This window comes from Poromitra crassiceps (assembly GCF_964638095.1).
Source record: "Poromitra crassiceps genome assembly, chromosome: 27".
NCBI lineage: Eukaryota > Metazoa > Chordata > Actinopteri > Beryciformes > Melamphaidae > Poromitra > Poromitra crassiceps.
In genome coordinates, this window is record NC_139650.1 from 16,331,530 (window position 1) to 16,355,109 (window position 23,580).

The 23,580-nt window shown below is 43.6% G+C and overlaps 1 protein-coding gene across 1 annotated transcript in view; it reads left to right on the forward strand.

Moving 5' to 3' along the window:
- LOC310798965 (E3 ubiquitin-protein ligase RNF123-like) overlaps positions 1 to 23,580 on the forward strand; it is a gene marked incomplete at its 5' end in the record, with an annotated part of 386,065 nt that overhangs the window by 285,577 nt on the left and 76,908 nt on the right. Inside the window, one exon of the mRNA XM_083661528.1 lies at positions 21,809 to 22,062. Within this exon, the coding sequence (XP_083517654.1) occupies positions 21,809 to 22,062 (254 nt within the window). The remainder of the gene's footprint in view (positions 1 to 21,808; positions 22,063 to 23,580) is intronic.

Consider the following 23,580-nt stretch of genomic DNA (forward strand, 5'->3'; position numbering starts at 1 on the left):
TGATCTCAGTGCTCGGGCAGGAGCATGAAAGTGCAGGAGTTTGGCTAGATACTGAGGTGCCAGTCCATTTAGAGCTTTAAAAACTAACAACTAAATCTTAAAATCAATTGTAAAAGGCGCTGTGAGCCAGTGGAGCGAGACCAGCACTGGAGTGATGTGGTCGCGCTTTCGCTTACCAGTGAGGAGACGAGCTGCTGCATTCTGCACGTGATGCAGGTGATGCAACAATGACTGGTCAATAGCAACATAGAGAGAGTTACAATAATCCAGCCGTGTCTGAATAAAAGCATGGATTACCCTAGAGCAGTGGTTCCCAACCTACGGTACGCGTACCGTAGGTGGTACTTGCGCCCCCTGCTGGTGGTACTTGGAAGGCTCTGTGTTTTTTTTTTTTTTTTTTTTTTTTTTTTTTTTTTTTTTTTTAGTTTTTTTTTAGTTTTTGTGCAAAATCCATGGTGGTCATTAGTAGTAGTTTTCAAACATGTGAAAGTGAAATAATAATAATTATTATTAATATTATTGGCAGTGTTTCTCAAGGTAGGTGGTACTTGCGCCCCCCCCCCTGCTGGTGGTACTTGATCCCTGGAATCCCAATGTTTAAATTATGAAATAAACCCAACTTTAAAATCAATTGTAAAACATGTTTATCTATCAAAATAATACTACGAATGAAAATAAACTTGTGATCATTGAAATTTAGGTTTATTTTGTTGTCTTGAGATTTAGAAACAAATATATTTGTTTCTGACGGACACTATACCTGTTGCGCATGCACAATTACCTGCCCGCCCCGCATGGTTACACAAGTGGTGAACAAAGACGAGGAGGGATGCTAAAGTGGATCAAAACGGGAGGGAATCGTAAAAGAGCTGTAGTAGAGGAGAGCAGCAACGATGAAGCACAAGGAGGTGAAGACAGCAGTCAACCCAGCACAAGTGCAGCTGCTGCAGGTTGCACATAGGCTGCAGGTTGGAATAAATTTGCCTCCTGCGTGAACTGTGCATAGCTGAATAGACTGTATTTTAACGTCGGTCATATGGTGGTACTTGGAGAGCCAACTACTTTCTCAGGTGGTACTTGGTGTAAAAAGGTTGGGAACCACTGCCCTAGAGAATTCCCCTAGATGCACTGAGAAGCTCCGATCAGTCAGGTAGGACTGACCCATAAAAGGGCAGTGTCTGTGATGCCTACACACTGTTCTAGACATGATCGTAGGAACCTGTGATTCACAATGTTCAAGTAAAGCAGCACCAGAACAGCAGAGTTACCTGAATCAACAGTTCAACATAAGATCGTTGTTTCATTGCTGTGGCGTGGTTTAAAGGCAGACTGGGACGTTTCATAAATGCCATGGGCAACCAAGAAGGATTGCAGCTGAATAAAAACCACTTTCTCGAAAACGGCAATTTAGAAATTGAGACTGGTCTTCTTTCCAATGATGTCTATCACCGTATGGCACAAGATGTTCTTGTCCTTTTCCTTTGATGTGGATTAATCAGGCGGGCAATAATTAGATTTTGAGTTTGTGCAGCTGCACCGTAACAATCAATCACCTGTTGTTTATTATGAAAATGACTCATTATGAAAAACTATGAGAGGAAACAGAAGAGCCAGATTAAGCTGTGTAGATAGAAAGCAGAGAGAGAGAGAGAGAGAGACACACACACACACACAGTCTGTCTCGTTTGTGTGAAAGAATGACAAGGGTGCAGTAATGATAAGGTCAGAGTGATGGGTGGTCTCTGTGGATTCCTCCTGTGAAGCACACTGATGACCTATCAACAACAGACGCTGGTGACACGCAGGGGGCAAATAGACTTTTTCATCTACAATCTACGCTCACTGGTGGATTTCAAAATACATCCGACAGTTTTGCTACCAAACAAAATACTCTGTCACTTGAAGGGGAATGTTTTCTAGCAAAGGTAAGAGCCTGGCTGATAGACTAGGCAGCTTACCAACCACAGCCAAAATTCACCTTTATTTGGGTATATACATACTGATTGTTGTTACCATTGCTGAATCGTAACTGGATAATAATCAAGCAGTCACGCACCTTGACCGACCAGAGGCGGCACTGCACTATATATATATATATATATATATATATATATATATATATATATATATACTGTATATGGCCAACAGCCAGGCAGCTCCACATCCACACACCCTGGGCCGGTTGCACCAACTGGTCTTACACTGGTCTTAAGCTAAGTTGGTCGTAACTTTACGACCTAACAGCTACGCCGGTTGCACCAAGACGGCTTAACCCTTCTTTTCACTAAGCCCAGGCGTAACTCCTACGCCTGGTCAGGAGGAGGCGTAGAGCCTGCCTGTAACAGAGATCTCCGCGGAGACCTTTTTGACTCCTTACCGTCATCGTCGTAACACAGCCAGTTCTCCGTCTTTGAAGCACGATGTTAAGATTATAACTAACTAGTTGTGTGGCTTAGCCTTCCCAAATGTTGCCGTTAATTTTTTTAGAATTTAATACATAGAATTGGGAACGTTACATTCAATTTCATTCAGACTGTCTGTCTGGCTCAATCGCCGCCATTTTTCCCCCGGAGCGAGGGAGGGTGGGAGGAGTGTAGTGTAGTGACGCACATACAGTAGTGGCCACTGTAAAAAAAACAAAGCAAGTTATTTTCGCGGGGGTCAGTGAAATAGCAGGGCGCGAGGCACATTTGTGGGCCAATCAGAGGGCATTCCCCGACAATTCACATGGACGCACATTGCTACGACCGGCGTAGTTAAGACCAGACATAAGCCGTGTTGGTGCAACAGGCGTAAATCCACTCTAAAGACTGGTCTTAACTAAGACCGACGTAGGAGTTACGACCAGGCATAGTTAAGACCAGTTGGTGCAACCGGCCCCAGGTCATCAAATCAATCTGCACCGCCTCCGTGTCACTGATCTATAGACAGAGAGAGAGATACAGACAGATACAGTAGAGAGATAAGGGGAGTGAGAGAGACAAGTGACCATTAACAAGAGAGAGAGAGAGAGAGATAAGAGCCAGGGTGTACTGTCACTTTCTTGGGTATTAGCTGTATGATACTGTAAACCTTGACAGAAAGCTACCCAGAGTTAACAAAGATTGTGTGTGCGCACGTGCGTGCGTGGAGAGTAGGTGTGTGTGTGTGTGTATGTGCGCGTCACGTGTGTGTGTATGTGCGTGTGCGTGCGTGGGGAGTAGGTGTGTGTGTGTGTGTGTGTGTGTGATGACGTGTAGCTGTAGGGTGGTAGCTCAGATTGAGCAGTGAGTCACATTCAGAGCTACAGGGTGCTGATGGCGTTGCTGCACTCTCTTCACTCTCTTCAAATCTACAAATAGACTTGAGCACACTCATCACTCACACCCAGCCAACACACTCATCACTCACACCAGATATTGTATTGTTGCAAAGTGAAAACAAGAAACTTCTGTTCATTCACCATGCAGTCACACCGCAAGAAACTCCAAACACCACAACTCCTCCCTGTGACCGCAGTCAGACACATCAATCAGTGTTGACCGTAGTTGACACGTTTTCTTAAAAAAAGAAAAAAATAGAATTAGCTGGACGGCAGGGCACCCAGCTCTAGAAATGTGTGAGTGAGTGAGTGAGTGATGAAGTCACCATTGATCAGCCATGGCACACCCACACGGTGTGAGTTGGTGCATGCGCAATCTCCCGAATTGGACAGGTCTCAGTTTGCTAGCCAGCCTCAGACAGTGCCTGTAGCCTGCAGGTAGCTAGCGCTAGCCATCAGCCACAGATCACTAGCTGACCAGAGTTTGAAGACACACAAACACCTTTCATCGACAGAAAAGTTACACTGCATGCCGGTGAAACGCTGCGTTTAGGACACCTCGTTACAGCAAAACGACATGGGGGACCGAGTAGCTTTACTGCTGCTGGCTGTAGCAGCTTTGGCTCTGGCTGGAGAATTTCCATCGTGCATTAAGCTAGCTCGAGTTGGCAGCGACGAGACCGGAAGTGGAGGGGTTTTGTGTTTATAGTTAAGCGTAGATTGTGTCACTCTTGAGAAAAATTTACGAATAATGATATATTGAGCTGTGCAGAGCAACATAAATGGTTAGAGAAGTACTGTATGATAGTATACAAGTAGAATTTAATCTTGTAAACACATCACGTATTGTCCTTATCGCTAGTAGAACACAGGGCAGTCTGCAGCCAGTCTTACTGGTATGACCGGCCAGACTCACTCGTACAGGAATCAGAGTCACAAACAGATGGAATTAAAATGTGTCAGATGGTGGTTTTGTACGCGGGAGACAAAGCTACGGCTTCAGCAGACGAGTTCTGACTAACGTTAGGTTGGCTGGCAACAATGACATCTTAGCATGTGTTAACACGTTCACTGCCATTGACGAGATATCTCGGCTTACAGAATCCAACGGTTCACTGCCAATGACGAGATATCTCGGCTTAAAAAAAAAAAAAAAATTTTTGACGGTGGGACGTGGATCAACGCTCCCCACGTCTCCTATAAAAATATTGAAGCCAGCGAACGTGTACAACCCATTCCACGGACCCACTAAGTGGCGACAGTGCTCTCCCAGACTAGAGGAAGGCAAGCAAAAAGCAGTTTGAGGAAGCCATTCTCATGAAAATGGATGGCGAAAACGCTTTCGTTTTCGCGCTGATTGCTGGCGGTGCGGGATTGCAAATTTGCATAATAGATTACGGGTGGAACACACTTTGAAACACGCAGCATAAATAAGACCAGAATCGCAAAAGCTTCATCAAAGCTCTCAACCGAAATCACAAGAAACGAGCGAGCCCATATCCAGACTTGCCGAGCGGCCGCCAGCAGACAGGCAGCAGCAGCAGAAGCAGTGAGCCTGGTGACGCGAGGTTACAGCAGCAGCAGCAACGAGCTTGTGACACGCCCGCTGCAGCCAAGAAGAACACACATGGAGGGAGGAGTTTGAAGCAGAGGGGTGTTTCCTGCTGTTATGGAGGAAATTACTGTTCAAAACTATTGTTTAGATGTCTGACGTCTTACTGATGCCAAAAATGAATGGTTAAAGTGACTGTTCTATCGAATTTCACAAAAAGCCGTTTATCTCAGAATAATTTTCCAGACGCTGAAACCATGCTGTATTCAACTGCTAATGCTTACATAACTACTAACTCTACAAACTAACTCTTTTAGACAGAGAAAGCACACATTCTATTAGTTCTTTTGAGATATTGTGTGTTCACAAAATCTTAGCAGAAAAGAATCCTCAAAAAAAACCTCTGGCAGAACCTACCTACAGTAAAAAAAAAACGGCTGGCAGTGAATGTGTTAATGTTAGCATCACTAGCGGGATGCTAGCTAACTATCAAGCAAATTCTGGCATGCCATAGTGTCAGTGTAGCACAAGGCTAATTTCCATCCGTTGTCCCCGAAAGACACAAAAAACAGAATATATAAAACGTAAAACATAAGTAGCATCAATACACTCAAAAATACATAGCAGCAATACACTTACAAAAATACATAGCAGTAATACACAAAAAACATATTACCTGTGGTCACATGACTGGTTGGACTTCAGCCATTGTTTAAGTTTACCTCTAAAAGTAGCAAGGGTGGGGCTTTCCCTTATGGAGACGGGGAGACTATTCCACAGTGTATGTAGTGTTAGTGTACACTCATGTCATGCCATAGTGTCAGTGTATGTAGTGTCACTGTACACTCATGTCATGCCATAGTGTCAGTGTATGTAGTGCTGTCATGCCATAGTGTCAGTGTACACTCATGTCATGCCATAGTGTCAGTGTATGTAGGGCTGTCATGCCATAGTGTCAGTGTACACTCATGTCATGCCATAGTGTCAGTGTATGTAGTGTCAGTGTACACTCATGTCATGCCATAGTGTCAGTGTACACTCATGTCATGCCATAGTGTCAGTGTATGTAGTGTCAGTGTACACTCATGTCATGCCATAGTGTCAGTGTATGGAGTGTCAGTGTACACTCATGTCATGCCATAGTGTCAGTGTATGTAGTGTCAGTGTACACTCATGTCATGCCATAGTGTCAGTGTACACTCATGTCATGCCATAGTGTCAGTGTATGTAGTGTCAGTGTACACTCATGTCATGCCATAGTGTCAGTGTATGTAGTGCTGTCATGCCATAGTGTCAGTGTATGTAGTGTCAGTGTACACTCATGTCATGCCATAGTGTCAGTGTATGTAGTGTCAGTGTACACTCATGTCATGCCATAGTGTCAGTGTATGTAGTGGCAGTGTACACTCATGTCATGCCATAGTGTCAGTGTATGTAGTGTCAGTGTACACTCATGTCATGCCATAGTGTCAGTGTATGTAGTGTCAGTGTACACTCATGTCATGCCATAGTGTCAGTGTATGTAGTGTCAGTGTACACTCATGTCATGCCATAGTGTCAGTGTATGTAGTGGCAGTGTACACTCATGTCATGCCATAGTGTCAGTGTATGTAGTGTCAGTGTACACTCATGTCATGCCATAGTGTCAGTGTATGTAGTGTCAGTGTACACTCATGTCATGCCCACTGCAGACTCAAGCTGATCACCGCATGCAAATGAGCAATGAATGAGTCATTGATTAGAATTGTGACTGCACTAATACAAGGAGCAACAATGTGCACAAACAATAACCTATTAATGCTGACAAAGAAACCTAAATGTCTCTCCAGTTGAGTTGAAATTGTTGGTGGCAGGAAAAAAGTGTCAAAAAGACACTCTGGCACAACAAAGTGAATGCATGATTTAGTGGAGGTAAAAAGCGCTGGTATATGAAAGGTGAAGCAAAAATCAAAATGCTTGCTTACCTTTGATCAGTGAGTGAGGAGAGCCTGATGCAGGTGCCCGGTGTAGGAGAGATGAGATGAGAGAAGCTGCACGCACACGCCTCTCCACTGTTGTGAGAGTTATTGCACGCACGTTTTAAGCTGCATTGTTTTCTCATCAAGGCAATGTCGAGGAGATATTGGCTCATATTTGTATCCACAAATGTAGATAGGAGCATGTCCATGTTGTCTGTGTTTCAGTAACGAATGCGTCAGAATGACATGCCTGTTGAATGCCGAACAATTAAATATTCCTGCTGCAAAGTTGACCTCTTAAGGCCCAATTATACTGTACGTTAAAGACGGAGACGGACAGAGCCTTCTGTCGTACTCTGCGTTCATTTCGTGTGTTTTCTGTCCGTCATCTGAAAGCTTACGGCATGAAACACAGCAAAACCACACACACACAGAATCTCTACTGCTGCTGCCCACTGGTGGATGTATTGCTTAACATGATACCAACATGACTTTGAAAGACGCATGGAAGTATGTGGGCAGTGACGATTACACCGTTTGAAACAGACGCATCTATTTACGTATGAAAATGGAGTATAAATCAGCCATTAATGAGAAATATAGATATAATAATAAAGATAGACTAAACAGCTATAAAGAATAAACTACTAAAGGAATAAATGCATTTGAAACTTTTATTGAGGAACAAATAATTTGATAACATCCGATTTTTATGTATGTATTCATTTATTTTCGCAGTTACCATGACGATGGCTCCGCTAATGTGTACAGTATGGAAAAACCCAATATGGCGGCAGCCACTTCTAGCTGAGTGGCTGAAGCATGGGGGCGGGGCCTAATGTAAAGGAGCCTGTCCTTCAACCAGAGGATCCAGCTTCAATCATGTCAGCAAACATCTAAACTGCTGAAGTGTCCTTGAGCAAGCCAAGTCCCTCCCCACTCCACAGGCGACCCTGCACTCTGAGCTCCCTGGAGGATGGCCAGGGAAATGAGAATTGCCCTGCAGAAATCAATAAAATATCACATCTTTATCATTCATGCAGCCAGGGTTAGGGGTTCAATTCCATCAAGGCTACCCATGCAATGCGTTCCTGAGCACAAAGAGAGAGGGAGAGAGAGATATAGAGAGAGAGAGTTTGCATTTAACATCGCCCAACTAGTCTCTAGGGATTGGTATTACTATAGATATACTGAAGCGGTCAATATTGTGTGTGCCTACAGCCTGACGAAGACCAGAGGTTGAAACGCGTTGCGTCCCTTGTGCCCTTGTCCTTGCTTGAAGATGTACTTTGTATTAACTGAATAATTATACATGTACATTACTTCTTTATTAAATTCTTCTGAGTATCAAGAAGCTCCTTTTTTCTATTTACTGTGTGGATACAGTATACACTAGGGGTGTGACGATACACCAATCTAGATATATCACTTCAATGATCAACAATCCGATATCATCTGTGCTTTTCTTTTCAAATTCCTGTGGCACGTCTGTGTCACCATTTCCGTCCAAGCATTCTTGTTACTCATTCAGGGCCAATGACGTCTTTGACGTCTTATCAGGAATAGCCCAGAGGGCCAATGACGTGTTTGACGTGTTTTTGTTTTTATTACTGCAGGGCGTAGTTAAAACACTTCCCCAGCCTGTCACATGGTATCAGGTCCCTATCATCTAAGACAACACGTGAACAAACACATACCGCAGCTGTTGTTTTGAAATTGAGCAGGAGGAATATCAGAAAATGGATAAGGAGCTTGCCTTGTGCTGACAGGAGAAACCCCATTGAAACGCCCCTCGCGCGCTGCAGGAGCTGCTCGCTTTCCTGTGTGCGAGCCTTCCTGTGTGCCAGCCGGAGAAAACCGGAGAAAGTAATCCACAGATGCGTTTGATCATCGGAGGAATGAGGAAATGATCGATCAGCAGTGATCAGAGGGCGGTGAGGACGTGTTGAATAGCCGAGGGGAAAACGGCAACGATAGCAGGGAGAATATGACAGGGCACATGGACGAGCAGCACATGAACAGCTAGGCAGGCAGCTGCCCGTTCTCAAGAGCTTCATGAAATCGCTGGACTGCGTGCCCTCCAGTGTAGTGTCTCTGCTCCAGTGTTGCTGCTGGCCAATCCCGGCGCCACAGGGCGTGGTTATTGCTTATCCTATGTGGGGTTAGAAATCACGCAACGAAGGGGGATCGTGTGTGTGTGTGTCTGTGTGTGTGTGTGTGTGTGTGTGTGTGTGTGTGTGTGTGTGTGTCTGTCTGTCTGTCTGTCTGTCTGTCTGTCTGTCTGTCTGTCTGTCTGTCTGTGTGTCTGTCTGTCTGTCTCTCTGTCTGTCTGTGTGTCTGTCTGCACACTCACTCACTCACACTGCTATATTGTTGAATGTAAAAAAAAAAGCACTTCATGTGTATATATATATATATATATATATATATTTTTTTTCATTTGTGTCATAACGAATAGTATTTACATGTCTGATGTCAATACAGTTCAAAATAAAATAATTGAGAGCGAGTTCTGCTTGAGAATGTATATTTTACAGAAATTGCATTTGCTCCTGTTTGTCATCTGAGAGAGAGACATTTTGGGTGAAAACAGGGTGTATATAAATGGATATAAGTAGAGTACAGAACATGCTAAAAGCTAACTTTTTTTTTCCTGGTGAACCCAGAGACGTACATCTTCATTTTGAGGTATTGCAAATCACTCTGGTGCTAATAGATAATTTACTGTGGGTCTTGAAAGATGACCAACAATTATGAAAATCTTTGGCCTGTGCTAAATATTGGCAGTCCTAAACTGGCCCTGAATGAGTTAAAGAAAAATGATAGATTGTTATCCATTTACAGAAGAGCTCAAAAATAAAATTGTCAAATCATATTTTAGTTGCTTTTTGTGAGTTGACATAAATGTAACTGATTGTAGGGCTGCTCGATTATGGCAAAAATCATAATCATGATTATTTTGATTGATATTGAGATCAAAAGCATACATGTGGTTTATGTCTGTTCAGCCTACTACACTTCTTCTTCTGCAACAATGCTGTTCAGCCTACTACACTTCTTCTTCTGCAACAATGCTGTTCAGCCTACTACACTTCTTCTGCAACAATGCTGTTCAGCCTACTACACTTCTTCTGCAACAATGCACACACCTTGTTCAGACACACAGTTCCAGAGAATCTCTTAGTGCTCTACTAAATGCACCCAGTTCTAACAAGATGTAGCACTTCTCCTGTAGCTTTGTGAATGGCTAGAACTTACACATTAAGTATTTCTAGAATTAAATTAAATAAAATAGTATGAGTCTAATGTAAACGTAAATCAAAAACAATCTCTGTCAGTTATATTTTATTCTAGGATGCAACACCAGCGTGATCCGTTAGTCACAGGTGTTTTAGATGTGTGTGCATGTGTGCATGTGCTTGCGTGTGTATGTGTCACGTTATGCTGAAGCTGAGAGAGATAGTGGGTGGACATTTTTCCTAACAGCCTGTATGTGTGTGTATGTGTGTAACATACCCTTATTCCTCAACTACAACCTACGAGCAGAATGTGGCCGTGTTTTTACACTCTGATGCATGAAATATGTATATCGCATTAGCATTTATATAAAGCATTGATTGCGTTGAACACCATGTTGAAACCTCTTGGCACCATTGTAATCATGCTCCCTCTCTGTGTCCGTCTGTTTCTATGACTTGCATCATAGAAGGCTGGCACTGGAAAGACATTAAGGGAGAGAGAGAAATGGTAGGAGAGGCAGAGTGTAGTATCATGGTGCCTTCCATTTGCCTCGGAACTTGGAAGTCCCAGCTGGGATTGACGTCACACCCGAGTTGACCGCATTCCAGTATAGTCGGAAAACCAGCCAGCGTTAGCTCTAGCCAGGCTAGTCATTGTTAGCAATAATGTTGATACTGTAGCAAGTAGCAATGCATTTTGCTGTATTTTGTGCCTTAGCATTTAAGATACATGTACACAGATCGAAGTTACAGATGTTACTCATTTAGTTTCGCAGTACTGCTGCCACTCGGGCTTTTGATAACTGTTGTTAATAACAAAGGAAACATTTAGATAACATCCTGATACTAGTACCTCCTCAGCGCAGCCTTTGACACAGGCTGCGTTTACATGGACCGTTTATTCCCCTTTTCATTCGGAATTAACGTTCAATCCTATTAAAAGTTATCATGTAAACATCTGAAAAAACTTAAATCCGAATGAAAATGGCCAATCCGAATGAAAATTCAATCCGATGTAAGTGGCCGGTTGATTCCGTTTTTTATTCCGAATGAAACCATTTTGCGTTCATGTATACCCTTTTTTAGGAATTAAGTTCATTCCGGTCTTTCTTTTGCATGCTCGCTCCCTTTTTCATCCACTGCTGTCTGGCCTTGCGAGTGGGAAAAGGCAATGGACTGAGGTACAGCGGTTTTCTACTGCCTCCCTTCTCCTCCTCAGCAGACGCAGAATAAGCAGTAGCATATTACTGTCGTGCTGCTGCTTAACACAAACGATCAAAATGAAACAGAAAAGTGCGGTGATAACGTTTTCTTCCATGTTGTTGCTGTTTCTAGCTCGTCGCTCGCACCGGTAAATCGCTGTCCGTTCTCAAGAAGAGCTATTCAGTTGGTTCATGAAATCGCTGGGCTGCGTGTCCTCCAGTGTTGCTCCTGGCCAATCCCGGCGCCACAGTGCGTGGTTATTGCTTATCCTATGTGGGGTTAGAAATCACGCAGCGCTGAGAACTCTGCTGAGTGTTTACTTCTGGTAAACGTAATGACGTTAACATCCTGTTTACGTTTATCCAATCAGAAGCCTTCCCAGCCCCAAACCTTACGATGACTCAAAAACATCAGATTAAAGTTTCTTTCATGTAACCACCTTTTCGGAATTAAGATTTTACATGTAAACTCGCAGGAAAAAACTTTACTTCTGAATGATTTCATTCGGAAGTTTTAATTCTGAATTAAAAGTCATCATGTAAACGTAGCCACAGTGAGCCATTCCATCCTCCTCCAAAGGCTGCGCCAACTGGGTGTTGAGGGCACCGCACTGGACTGGCTCACCTCCTACCTCACTGACAGACAACAGTGCATCTCCCTCTCCGGTCACACCTCCACCTTCTCCTCTGTCACGCAGGGGGTCCCCCAGGGCTCAGTCCTTGGCCCCCTGCTCTTCATCTGCTACATACTCCCCCTTGGTCACATCATTTGCTAATTCAACCTGGATTTCCACTGCTATGCCGACAATACCCAGATCTACATCAGCACCAAATCCCTTCAGAACCCACCCCTCACCCACATCAGAACCTGCATATCTGCAATAAAAACGCTCCTGTAGGTTCTCCTTGTACAACATCCGCAAAATCCGTCCCTTTCTCACAAGGGAAGCCACTCAACTCCTGGTCCACTCACTTATCATCTCCCGCCTGGACTACTGCAATGTGCTTCTGGCCGGCCTACCTGCCACCGACATCCGACCGCTTCAGCTCATTCAGAACGCTGCAGCCCGTCTGGTATTCAACCAACCCAAATTCTCTCATGTCACTCCCCTCTTCCGGGACCTTCACTGGCTTCCCATCTCGGCACACATCAAATTCAAGACACTGGTACTGGCCTACAGGGCAGTACACCAGACAGCTCCTCTGTACCTGCAATCTATGGTCAGGTTCCAAACCTCTCACCGCTCCCTTCGCTCCTCCACTAGTGCAGGGCGCCTCGCCCCTCCTTCGCTACGGGGGCTAAAAAGTCGCTCATCCCGATCGCGACTCTTCTCGTCCCTGGCAACTCAATGGTGGAACGAGCTTCCACCTTCAGTCAGGACGGCTGAATCACTGCCGATCTTTCGGAAAAGACTAAAGAGACACCTTTTCATGCTCCACCTGGGCCCTTCTTGAACTAACTTCTCTCTCTTAAAAAAAAAATACTAACTTAACTTTACCACTATTCCTTCAGATGTTGTAGTTGTCATAGACTGTGTTGCATAGTTGATTGCTCTATTACTGACAAAAATGTGTTATTGTAAGTCGCTTTGGATAAAAGCATCTGCCAAATGACGTATGTAATGTAAACCTGGCTGACCCACAACTTCCTCAAACTCAACAGTGACAAAACCAAACTTCTTCTCATTGGCACCAAATCCACACTCAGCAAAACCGGACCCATCGCTCTCACCATCGACGACTCAACCATCACCCCCTCCCCCCCTGGCTCGCAACCTTGGTTTCATCCTGGACCCCACCCTCTCATTTGATCCCCATGTCAGCTCCATCATCAAGACCTCTGAAGGTGCGTTCACACCGACCTATTAAAGTTTTTCGCTGGCGTCGAGTTTACATACAAAGTCAATGCAAACGAGCGATTGAGCGTATATTCGCCTGGGAGAAAAATCGCTGGGCGTCCGAGCGGCAGAGACAGAGCGATAGGGAGAAAATTAGCTCGTCGCCCGAGATGAAATATCCCAACTCGAGCGAAAATACGCTGGCATCAGTCGCTCGCCGCTCAACGCTGATTGGCTGCCGTGTGAGAACGAGTCAAGGATCACACTGGCTTGGAACAAACCGCTGGTTTATTGTGTGGCAACAAACCACATTGACAGCCTGACAGCTGACATGAAGTGAAGTCTGTACTACCGGTATGGAGCTCGCATTAGGAGCACGCTGATAGGCTTTAGCTTGTAAACAATGACGGTGGCTCGTAGTGGACAAATATCATGACATTGCGTAACGTTATATCCCCCACATGTCCATCAAATCGTGTGCCTGTTGATGAGCGATTTAAACAGAGCGACAGAGCGATTCCAAAGGGTTGACTTGAGCGACAGAGCGAAAAATAAATATCTCGGTGTGAACGCACCTTTACTTCCACCTCACTCTCACTCTCCACTTTCAAATCCCGACTAAAAACCTACCTGTTGTCCCAAGCTTACAACCTGCCCTACCCTCAACCACCTCCTCCACCCTCGCCACCTCCATCTCTCATTCCCTCTCTCCCCTGTCCCTCCCTCATGCTCCCTCCCTCCCCTCTGTTTTACATATATCCCTGACTGGACATCTTAATTGTTATTTTGTATCTGTTTGCCTGTTGCTCGTTCATTACTTTTGCTATTGTTACTTGTATCTGTTGCCTGTTGCTTGTTTCTATTTTTCTTGTTTTCTGTCGACTCTTACTGTAAGCGACTTTGGGTCATTGAAGAGCGCTATTATTATTATTATTATTAGATAAGAAAAGCCCCCACATTTAATGCTGCAGCATTACTGCAGCAGCACTGTGAAACTAAATGAGTAACATCTGTATACTGTACAGTATTGTGTTAATGAGACAAATAAGGTGTAAGTGATAATATACCATATATTTTACTACAGCTTTCACTACAGTTGATGTGGAACCTGTCATCTCGGATTTTAAGGTTGGGGTTGGTGAGGTTCCACCGAGTTTCGGAGTAGGAAATCCGAGTTCAGGTGACGTTATTGGGCGTTCCCGACCTTTGAACTGGGAAAGTCCCAGCTCCCATGCAAATGGAACGCGGAATTAGTCATAGCAATATGGTCAAAGAGAGTGATCCAAGTACAGTATCAGACTTAGAGAGAGAGAGAGAGAGAGAGAAAGGGAGGGTAGACACGTTCAGAAAGAGTCAAAGGGTGGGAGTGGGGCCGTGCAGAAAGCCTTGCTATAAAAGATTGATGCGTCGAGGTTGGATTGAGTGGCGCCGCAGGAGAGAGCAGAACAGAGAGGAGCCGAGAGGGACAAGGTGGGGAGTTTCATTAGCAAGGAGAGCCGTGATTGAGCACTGGATGGATTGGTTACAAATAAAGACAGAGAGGCAGAGATGAGCGAGAAACAGAGAGAATGATGCCTTTCACATGTTTCAGGATCAATAAAGACAGAGGAAGGTGAGAAGAAGAGGGAGAGAGGGTGTGGAGAACTGGAGTGAGAGAGAGAGTGAGTCTGTGGGTTCGGCTTATAGTGTGAGGTGGAGTCTAGTGTGACTGTGTGATTGTATAAGAGTGAGCATGTTGAGAGAAAAATGCTTCATTGATTGGTTCAGTTCCAAGAAGCAGCCCGTGGTGAAGGTACAAAGTGACAGAACAGGCTGTCAGAGAAGCAGCCCGTGGTGAAGGTACAAAGTGACAGAACAGGCTGTCAGAGAAGCAGGCTGTGGTGAAGGTACAAAGTGACAGAACAGGCTGTCAGAGAAGCAGGCTGTGGTGAAGGTACAAAGTGACAGAACAGGCTGTCAGAGAAGCAGGCTGTGGTGAAGGTACAAAGTGACAGAACAGGCTGTCAGAGAAGCAGGCTGTGGTGAAGGTACAAAGTGACAGAACAGGCTGTCAGAGAAGCAGCCCGTGGTGAAGGTACAAAGTGACAGAACAGGCTGTCAGAGAAGCAGCCTGTGGTGAAGGTACAAAGTGACAGAACAGGCTGTCAGAGAAGCAGGCTGTGGTGAAGGTACAAAGTGACAGAACAGGCTGTCAGAGAAGCAGGCTGTGGTGAAGGTACAAAGTGACAGAACAGGCTGTCAGAGAAGCAGCCTGTGGTGAAGGTACAAAGTGACAGAACAGGCTGTCAGAGAAGCAGCCTGTGGTGAAGGTACAAAGTGACAGAACAGGCTGTCAGAGAAGCAGGCTGTGGTGAAGGTACAAAGTGACAGAACAGGCTGTCAGAGAAGCAGCCTGTGGTGAAGGTACAAAGTGACAGAACAGGCTGTCAGAGAAGCAGCCTGTGGTGAAGGTACAAAGTGACAGAACAGGCTGTCAGAGAAGCAGCCTGTGGTGAAGGTACAAAGTGACAGAACAGGCTGTCAGAGAAGCAGCCTGTGGTGAAGGTACAAAGTGACAGAACAGGCTGTCAGAGAAGCAGCATGTGGTGAAGGTACAAAGTGACAGAACAGGCTGTCAGAGAAGCAGCCTGTGGTGAAGGTACAGACAGGAAGTCACTTCCTGTTACACTGTGACAAAGATGTGAGACAGACTTAATTTGAGAGTAGGGATGTAATGATACTGTTTTGAGGTACTGTATACCGCAATATCAAGCAACCACGCTTTCCCTGTTATACTGTGCCCACAATATGGCCGCACGCCACTACAGATAAGTTCATAAGGGAGGACCATTGTGTAACTAAACATTCTCATATTATTTTCTGTTTCGGTTCAATAAAGCAGTATTTTTCTACAAAGTAAAATGTTTGTTTGTTTTTTCGTTGGGCCATAGTACGTTTAATTAAAAGGTTTAATTAAGCTTATACTTATTTTGGTAGATGCCATATTTCATTCATATCATTACATCCCTATTTGAGAGGATAGGTCAAATTGACCCAGCCACATGTCTGAACTTCTCATACTGCACTATCAGTAAACCTCTATATTTGCTGTCCAACATTAGAGGGACACAGTTGAATGAGAAATGTGAAAAATAATTAGTCTATGTGAAAAGTTATGTTTTTAATTGGCTACAGTCAGGGGATATCTTTTGCTGGTTTCTGTTTCCTCAGAAACATAAGTGACAAACACAGAAACAATGATAGTCAGTAGACAGTGGAGGCACAGCAACACACACACACACACACACACGGGGGGGGGGGGTGGAAATGTTTTCCTGTTATTAAATGTTTTTGTTATTTAATAATTGATCATTAATCTCTTGTCACACGCTTTGGCAATATGGTTTGTTTGTGAACTGTCATGCCAATAAAGCACCTTGAATTTAATTGGAATTGATGGGAGATGTTTATCTGAAGCCACATGCTGCTCTCCACTCCACTTGTTAGATGTTTATCTGAAGCCACATGCTGCTCTCCACTCCACTTGTTTGGCCCGTTTGGGTTGCTTAGCATGTGCAGTGGAGCTTTAATGCATTTGGACGTGGCTTCGGTCCCTCTTTACCTGCTGGAGGGCAATGCTGATACTGATCACTACTAATGTGATCATGTTTAGTGGCTGAAAGGAAAATGCCTGTGACACCATCAGACTGCATGGAAATAGTCTCCATCTGTTCAGTCTGTTCATGTTTTCTATATCTAGATTAGTTTTGTTTTTATTTCACCTTAATCTTGACAGCTCATAGCTATAATCTCAGTACACAAAAAAGGAAATGTCGCTTTGCAGAAATGACCTTTCCACGGGGTAATTGAAGTAGAACAGAGGGCCTCTTGATATGTTCCAAACATTACTAATTCAGAAGAGCAATATTGAACAGCCCCACAGCCATGCAGCATGATTCCTCTGTGGTTCACTCATTCTCTACCAATAACTGTGATGGGAGCCAATAAGTACCATACACATTAGGGCCTAATGGTTAGTTTAATAGGTTATTTCATCATTTGTTCAGAAACATTGTACCTCACTTCCCGTCTTTCTCCTACTTACTCTAACCTACTCTTTTTAATGTAGGTAATCTAGGAAATGAACTGTGTTCCATATATTGCCTAAAAGGTCAACTTAATTAACTTGTGTTTCTGTTAAGGCGCCCGGGCCTGACGGCCTACCAATTGAATTTTATAAGACATTTAATGATAAATGACTAGTCCCACTAGGGATGCACACAATTAATCGAAACTCGATTAATTGCTTGTTAAGGATTTACTCGAGCAAAGAAAAATTACTCGATCAAAACAGAACATAAAAGCAACGTGCATTAGATGGTGTTTTCAAATCATTTTTCAATGATCCTCCAGAGGGCGCAATTATATCACTGTAACAGACTGTTCAGCATGTATGCGAAGCTCTGTGTTTGTCCCCTCGACAGTTGCCGTACAATAGGAAGTGGGGGACTTTGTTGTTGACCACAGAGCCGGTGTGTGCTTAGTGCTAACGCTAGGCGCTAACTGAGAATAAATGTGGAAACGTGTTATAACGTTACAGCCTGACTCTCGTTTATTGTTTTAACAAAGTGTAAGTAATAGGCGGACCCGGACACTCGGCTACATCACTATAGCCCTTTTCAGACAAGTCATAAGATGCTGTTCAAGTAGAAGTGTTCATTCGGATAAATTGGCTCGCACCTGGACTGCGAGCAGAAAAAATAAACAATCTGCGTGGGTAAGTGAGCCCCTGCGGCCGTGACGGGGATTCTGGGCAAATGTTGACATGTCTAAAAAGTTATGCCTCCACGTTTTTATGTGTTTCATAGCGTAGGCTATGCTATGCAATGCTGTGAGAAATATACAATAAGTTGTTGCTGCATAAATAAACGTTTTATTGAGGGAGGAAAAAACACATTTGGTATGGTTTGGAAAATTTTGTATTTTTACTTACAATTATTGATTGATTGATTGTTAACGTTACCAATGATCGAGTTTGGAATTTGCGGAAAATGTGCATCTCATAAGTCCCACTCTTAAATATGTATAACGAATCCTATCAAAATGGAACTCTCCCGCCTTCTTTAAGGCAGGCAATGATAACACTGATCCTGAAACCAGGCAAAGTGTCTACAGAGTGTCCTTATTTAGGCCAATACACCTGCTTGGATCGGACACACAAATACTGTGTAAAGCCCTAGCTAGGAGGTTAGATCCTTATATTCCACATATCATTCATAATGATCAAAACGGGTTTGTGCCAAAATGCCAAGGATTCCATAATATTAGAAGAGTTCTTAACATTATCCATGAAAAAGCTGATGCTAAAGATACAGCAGCACTGGATGCTCGCCAGGCTTTCGATAGAATAGAATGGCCATATTTATTTAATGTCTTACCTAGATTTGGATTTGGAAACAACTTCCATAAATGGATTCAGATTTTATATACAAACCCAATAGCCAATGTCCTCACAAATAGTATTGTTTCTAAACCAGTTGTTTTGGAGAAATCTACACTCCAGGGATGCCCTTTATCACCAATGCTATTCATATTGGCAATAGAACCCCTAGCTATGGCAATAAGAACACAGAGAAACCTGTTGGGCATCCAGTTAGGAGAACGGGAACATAGAATATCCTTATGATGACGATGTGATCCTTTTCTTGACAAATGTATCTGTCAGTATATGTCCCAAACTTAATGCAACAAATCATTTGGGCGGTTCTCTGGTTATACCATTACCAACTCAAAATCATCAATACTATTTTTGAACAAAGAAGAAAGATTGAACCTAGTCATAAACACCCAGTTTATTAATGCAAAGGAAGAGTTTACTTACCTTGGTGTCAGAATTACTCTAGAAATTAAATCAATCAAACGAACTATGACCCACTAGTGAGAAAAGTGAAGGAAACATTGGACAGATGGATGACAATGCCCATATCAATGATTGGCCGTATACTGTAAATATGATCAAGATGAATATTTTACCAACATTTTTATATCTATTCCAGTCGACCCCCCTCCCACTGCCAGGATCTTTGTTTAACTAGCTTAATAGTATTCTTAGTACATTTATTTGGAATAACAAACAAAAAATCTAGATTAAGACTTGGACTACTATACCTGCCTTATGAAAGGGGAGGGCTACGGCGTCCAAACTTGAAATGGTGTTATTGGTCTGCTCAGTTCTCTGCAATGTTTTATTTTCCAATAGAGACTCCTCCAGCCTGGATGGATATTGAGCAGATGTCAGTTCCAAACCTCCCTGCAGACCCAAAAAATCAACACAGAACCCATTCCTCAAAAATACTATTGACCTCTATAAGGCACAACAGCATAATTCAATATGTGTTTTTGTTTTTACCCTGATATAACTTTGTATATATATAAGGTCGTTTTCACACTTAAAAGTCTGAACCAAGGTCCGAATTCATCTTTTGACAGTCAACCTCCACCATAGAGTGCTTAAGCCACGCCAACATATGGGTTGCCCATGGGACCTTAGGCTTGGAATTCCTCATTAATTTCTCCATAGACATTTCTTATAATCCATATTTAAAGAGTTTTAAGCCCAGTCACAAGCTGATATCGCAAGTGACTGCATTACATTTGACTTAGTCTCGCTTGCGAGACTCCCTGCAACGGGAGAGAGTATGGCTGGTAATAGCAGCACTGTGGACTAGAGGGGGAAAAGGCTCTGTAATACCTTTACAGCCATCCACCGAAAGTACCATGCAGGCTGGCTTCATTGCATAATCCACATCAATCGTTTTCAGCGTGTAGCAACGAGCTAGTGGCTAGCGCTGCTGTTGTTAATGTTTCAAAGGCAGCGGCGCCGGCATTTTGAGCTCGGCAGATTCGACACGTATAGCAGCAGAGGCATAAAGATTCTACACGGGGGGAGTGGAAAGGAAATCCATATATGTCGCAGCCGCAGTCAGAGCGGGTCGGAGCCAATTGCAAAGCTTGCACGGAGCGGAATTGGATTTCCATCCGGCACCGACTGAAATGGCAGGCACCAATGGGAGAGCTAAGTCCACCAGGCTGCTTCAAGCCAGTCAGACTACATTTGACTTGGATCAAAACACAAAAAAGAAAAGCTGATTTTATGGTCATTCGCGATTCATATCCCCCAAAAAATCGGCTTGTGACCAGGCAATTTATCAAATTAACTGTCACATCCACCATAGTCAATTCATCATCAGCAGAAATTACATGTGGGATGCCACAAGGGTCATTTTTAGGCCCCATCTTTATCTCCATCTACATTATTCCACTTGAACACATCTGCAAACATACATTTTCAGTTATGCTGATGACACATGAAAGTGAAGATGACAGGGCCGGTTCCAGAACAAGATGACTAGGGATGCATCCTAGATAGAAAGGGGTGCACATGCACGGGCCGACCCGGGCGGCCGGCCAAAGGCTGAGCATGCAGACAATTAAAATAAGGGTGCAATGCGTGCTTTTGCACCCCTGTAAAACCGGTCCTGGAAGATGACATGAAGGTTGCAGATTTTTCTACAAGTTCTACATCTGCATTAAGTTCTCTGTCCACCAAATTCATTGATGGTAATAGGGCATTCACGACTAGTGAATTTTACTAGTCGACTAGTCGTCCCTAAAGGTAGTCGACTAGTCGACTAACCGTTTTTAATTTATTTTTAATAATTTTTTTTTTTTTTTTTTTTTTTTTTTAATCTTTAAGAAAGAACATGAGGTATTTACACGACATACAATACATGGACTATCATATCCCATATCCCCCACAAAGAACATCAAAACACAACAAAACAAAACAAGAAAACTGCATAAGATACACAATAATCCAAGAACAAACAAGACTATTGGACAAACAACCAAACAAAAACAATGCATTCAGCTCCTATCCTGATAAGCCTAATGACACTGGGGTAAAAAGTTCTTAAAGTCAAACTCTGTATGTGGTTGCCATATTTTGGGGATGTCTAAGAATCTGCCTTTGCTCTTGTAGTAAATGTTATCCAACGTATGGTAGCTTGAGAGTTCATTCCACCAGTGAACTACAGCTGGGGGATTGGATGGTTTCCAATTTAAAGCTATGCATTTCCTAGCTGCCAACAGGGCAAGATCTATGTATTTACTTTGAATGCATTGTTTTTGTTTGGTTGTTTGTCCAATAGTCTTGTTTGTTCTTGGATTATTGTGTAACTTATGCAGTTTTCTTGTTTTGTTTTGTTGTGTTTTGATGTTCTTTGTGGGGGATATGGGATATGATAGTCCATGTATGTTCTTTCTTAAAGAAAGAAAAAAAAAAAAATTTTTTTTTTTTTTTTTTTTTTTTTTTTGCTAAAACGACTAGTCGACTACTAAGCACAGTGTCGACTAGTGGTTTTACTAGTCGACTAGTCGACTAGTCTGTGAATGCCCTAGATGGTAACCACCATTCAAACCCACTAATCTGAAAAGCACTTAATTTATCAGTTCATATTTGAACATCAGTTCATATTGTTGATTGAAACTGTGTATAAGCCCTGCTGAAAATTGAGTGTTTTACGAAAGTGCTGTAATTTTTGGTAATGCTGGGTATGGCATGAACGTTACTTTTCCACAGAACAGGTTCAGAAGACTAGCCTTTCTAGCACTACGGTTCTAACAATCTGCCCCTTCTCTCTTCTTCCCTCTCTTCGCCACACCTTCTCCTTCTCTCAGGATATCCCGAGCCTCGTCGGTCCTGCTCTCAGATCCTTGTTTCCAGCTTCACTCAATCCAGCACCTGTTAGGAGAGGGAGGAGACTCCATCCAGCACCTGTTAGGAGGGGGAGGACAGTCATCTGGCTCAACAGCGGTGGCGACCAGCATACCTCCAGTAGTAGGACCCTTGGGGCCCGCTGTGAACCCCCCCATCCCGTCGGCCCCGGGCACCACGGCCCCCGCAGACCGCAAACACTTCTCCCTGCATGCCTGTGAGTGAGATCGAATGTTGGATGTGGGTGGGATTTCACTACCTTTGCATCACCAGGCTCTCTCTCAAAGGAGAAAAGCCTGGTATCTGTTAGTGCTCAATTAGTCATCTGCTCTGAGATCCGCCAGATCAGGCAGATCTCACTGCCTGTAATTGTTTCCGGTTTGTGCTGCAGTGTTCTCGTTCTATTTTATTTTTTGTGTTTTAGCTACATAGCAAGAGAACTCGCATCACATTTATTGTCTATTACTTGTTTTCAGAGCGGAATTGTTTTTTGAAGCACAGACCGTTTCCACCATTTCTGGTTTTCACCAAATGACCAAATGCCAATATAAGCTTTTGGCCCCAGACTAGGCTTTCACAGGGATCCTACACAGCTCCAGAAAGTCTAAAGATGAAACATATCAAAAGAGGTTTTGGAAATGCCATGGATTATTTATTTCTTTACTTTTAAGCTTGTCTGCTGCTAGAGGAAGTTCAAGGGATATCCAGCCTGTCTTGATATGACAGATATCTCATGGAAAGTACAATAAATGTCATGAAAAAGTCATTGAAAAGTGAAAATTTTACGCTATGTCGGAATACATGGTTCACCACTAAATTCAAATATGTTTATAGTTTATTGAGACTGATATGTGACTCAAAGTTAAGGGTTATTCAAGCTGGCAGTATAGTATGTCGTCGCTGTCCTATGACAACCACTCATCTCCAAGACGCCAACTTTTCAGGAAATGAAAAAACCGTTGTGCTCTTAAAATATTTGGCACATGCCTTCATTATAGACAGTTTCCCGCTGTATGTGTCATTACATTATTACTATCTTACCTGAATAAGCTCAAATGATGTCACAGCATTATCACACCGAGTCTGGGGCACTTTCTGCCGGCCAGGCAGCAGCGCATGGGTGCCTGCCTTGTGGATCGCATGAGCACAAGCGGCTCTGCTCTGGGCTGCGGGGACACGCGGACCAAGAGCAGCGGAGCTCTTCACTCTCCCAAGGCGGGGAGAGTGGCTCTGTCATGGGGTTGAGAAGTCTCGGACTAACGTGACATTATTCTCGTCAGAAACCACTTCGATTTGCATACTTTAAATGAGTTTGCAGCCCAGGGACAAACCGAAAACACCTTATTGATCTATTTTCACAGACTGGGGGCGGCTGTAGCTCAGAGAGGTAGAGCGGGTCGTCCACTAATCGCTTTGGATAAAATAGGTCGGTGGTTTGACTCGTCCAGTCTGCATGTCGAAGTGTCCTTGGGCAAGATACTGAACCCTAAATTGCTCCTGATGGTGTGCCAGCACCCTACGTGGTAGCCTGCCGCCATCGGTGTGTGAATGGGTGAATGAACCTACTGATTGTAAAGCGTTTTGGATAAAAGCACTATATAAATGCAGGCCATTTACCATTTGCCATTTACGTCAGACGATGCCAGAATCGATTTTCCGGGTAAGTCCTCATGAGGTGGAGGGGAGCATGGAAGTCCGACTGTCACATACGCGATGTGATGGACGGGTCTAGCAT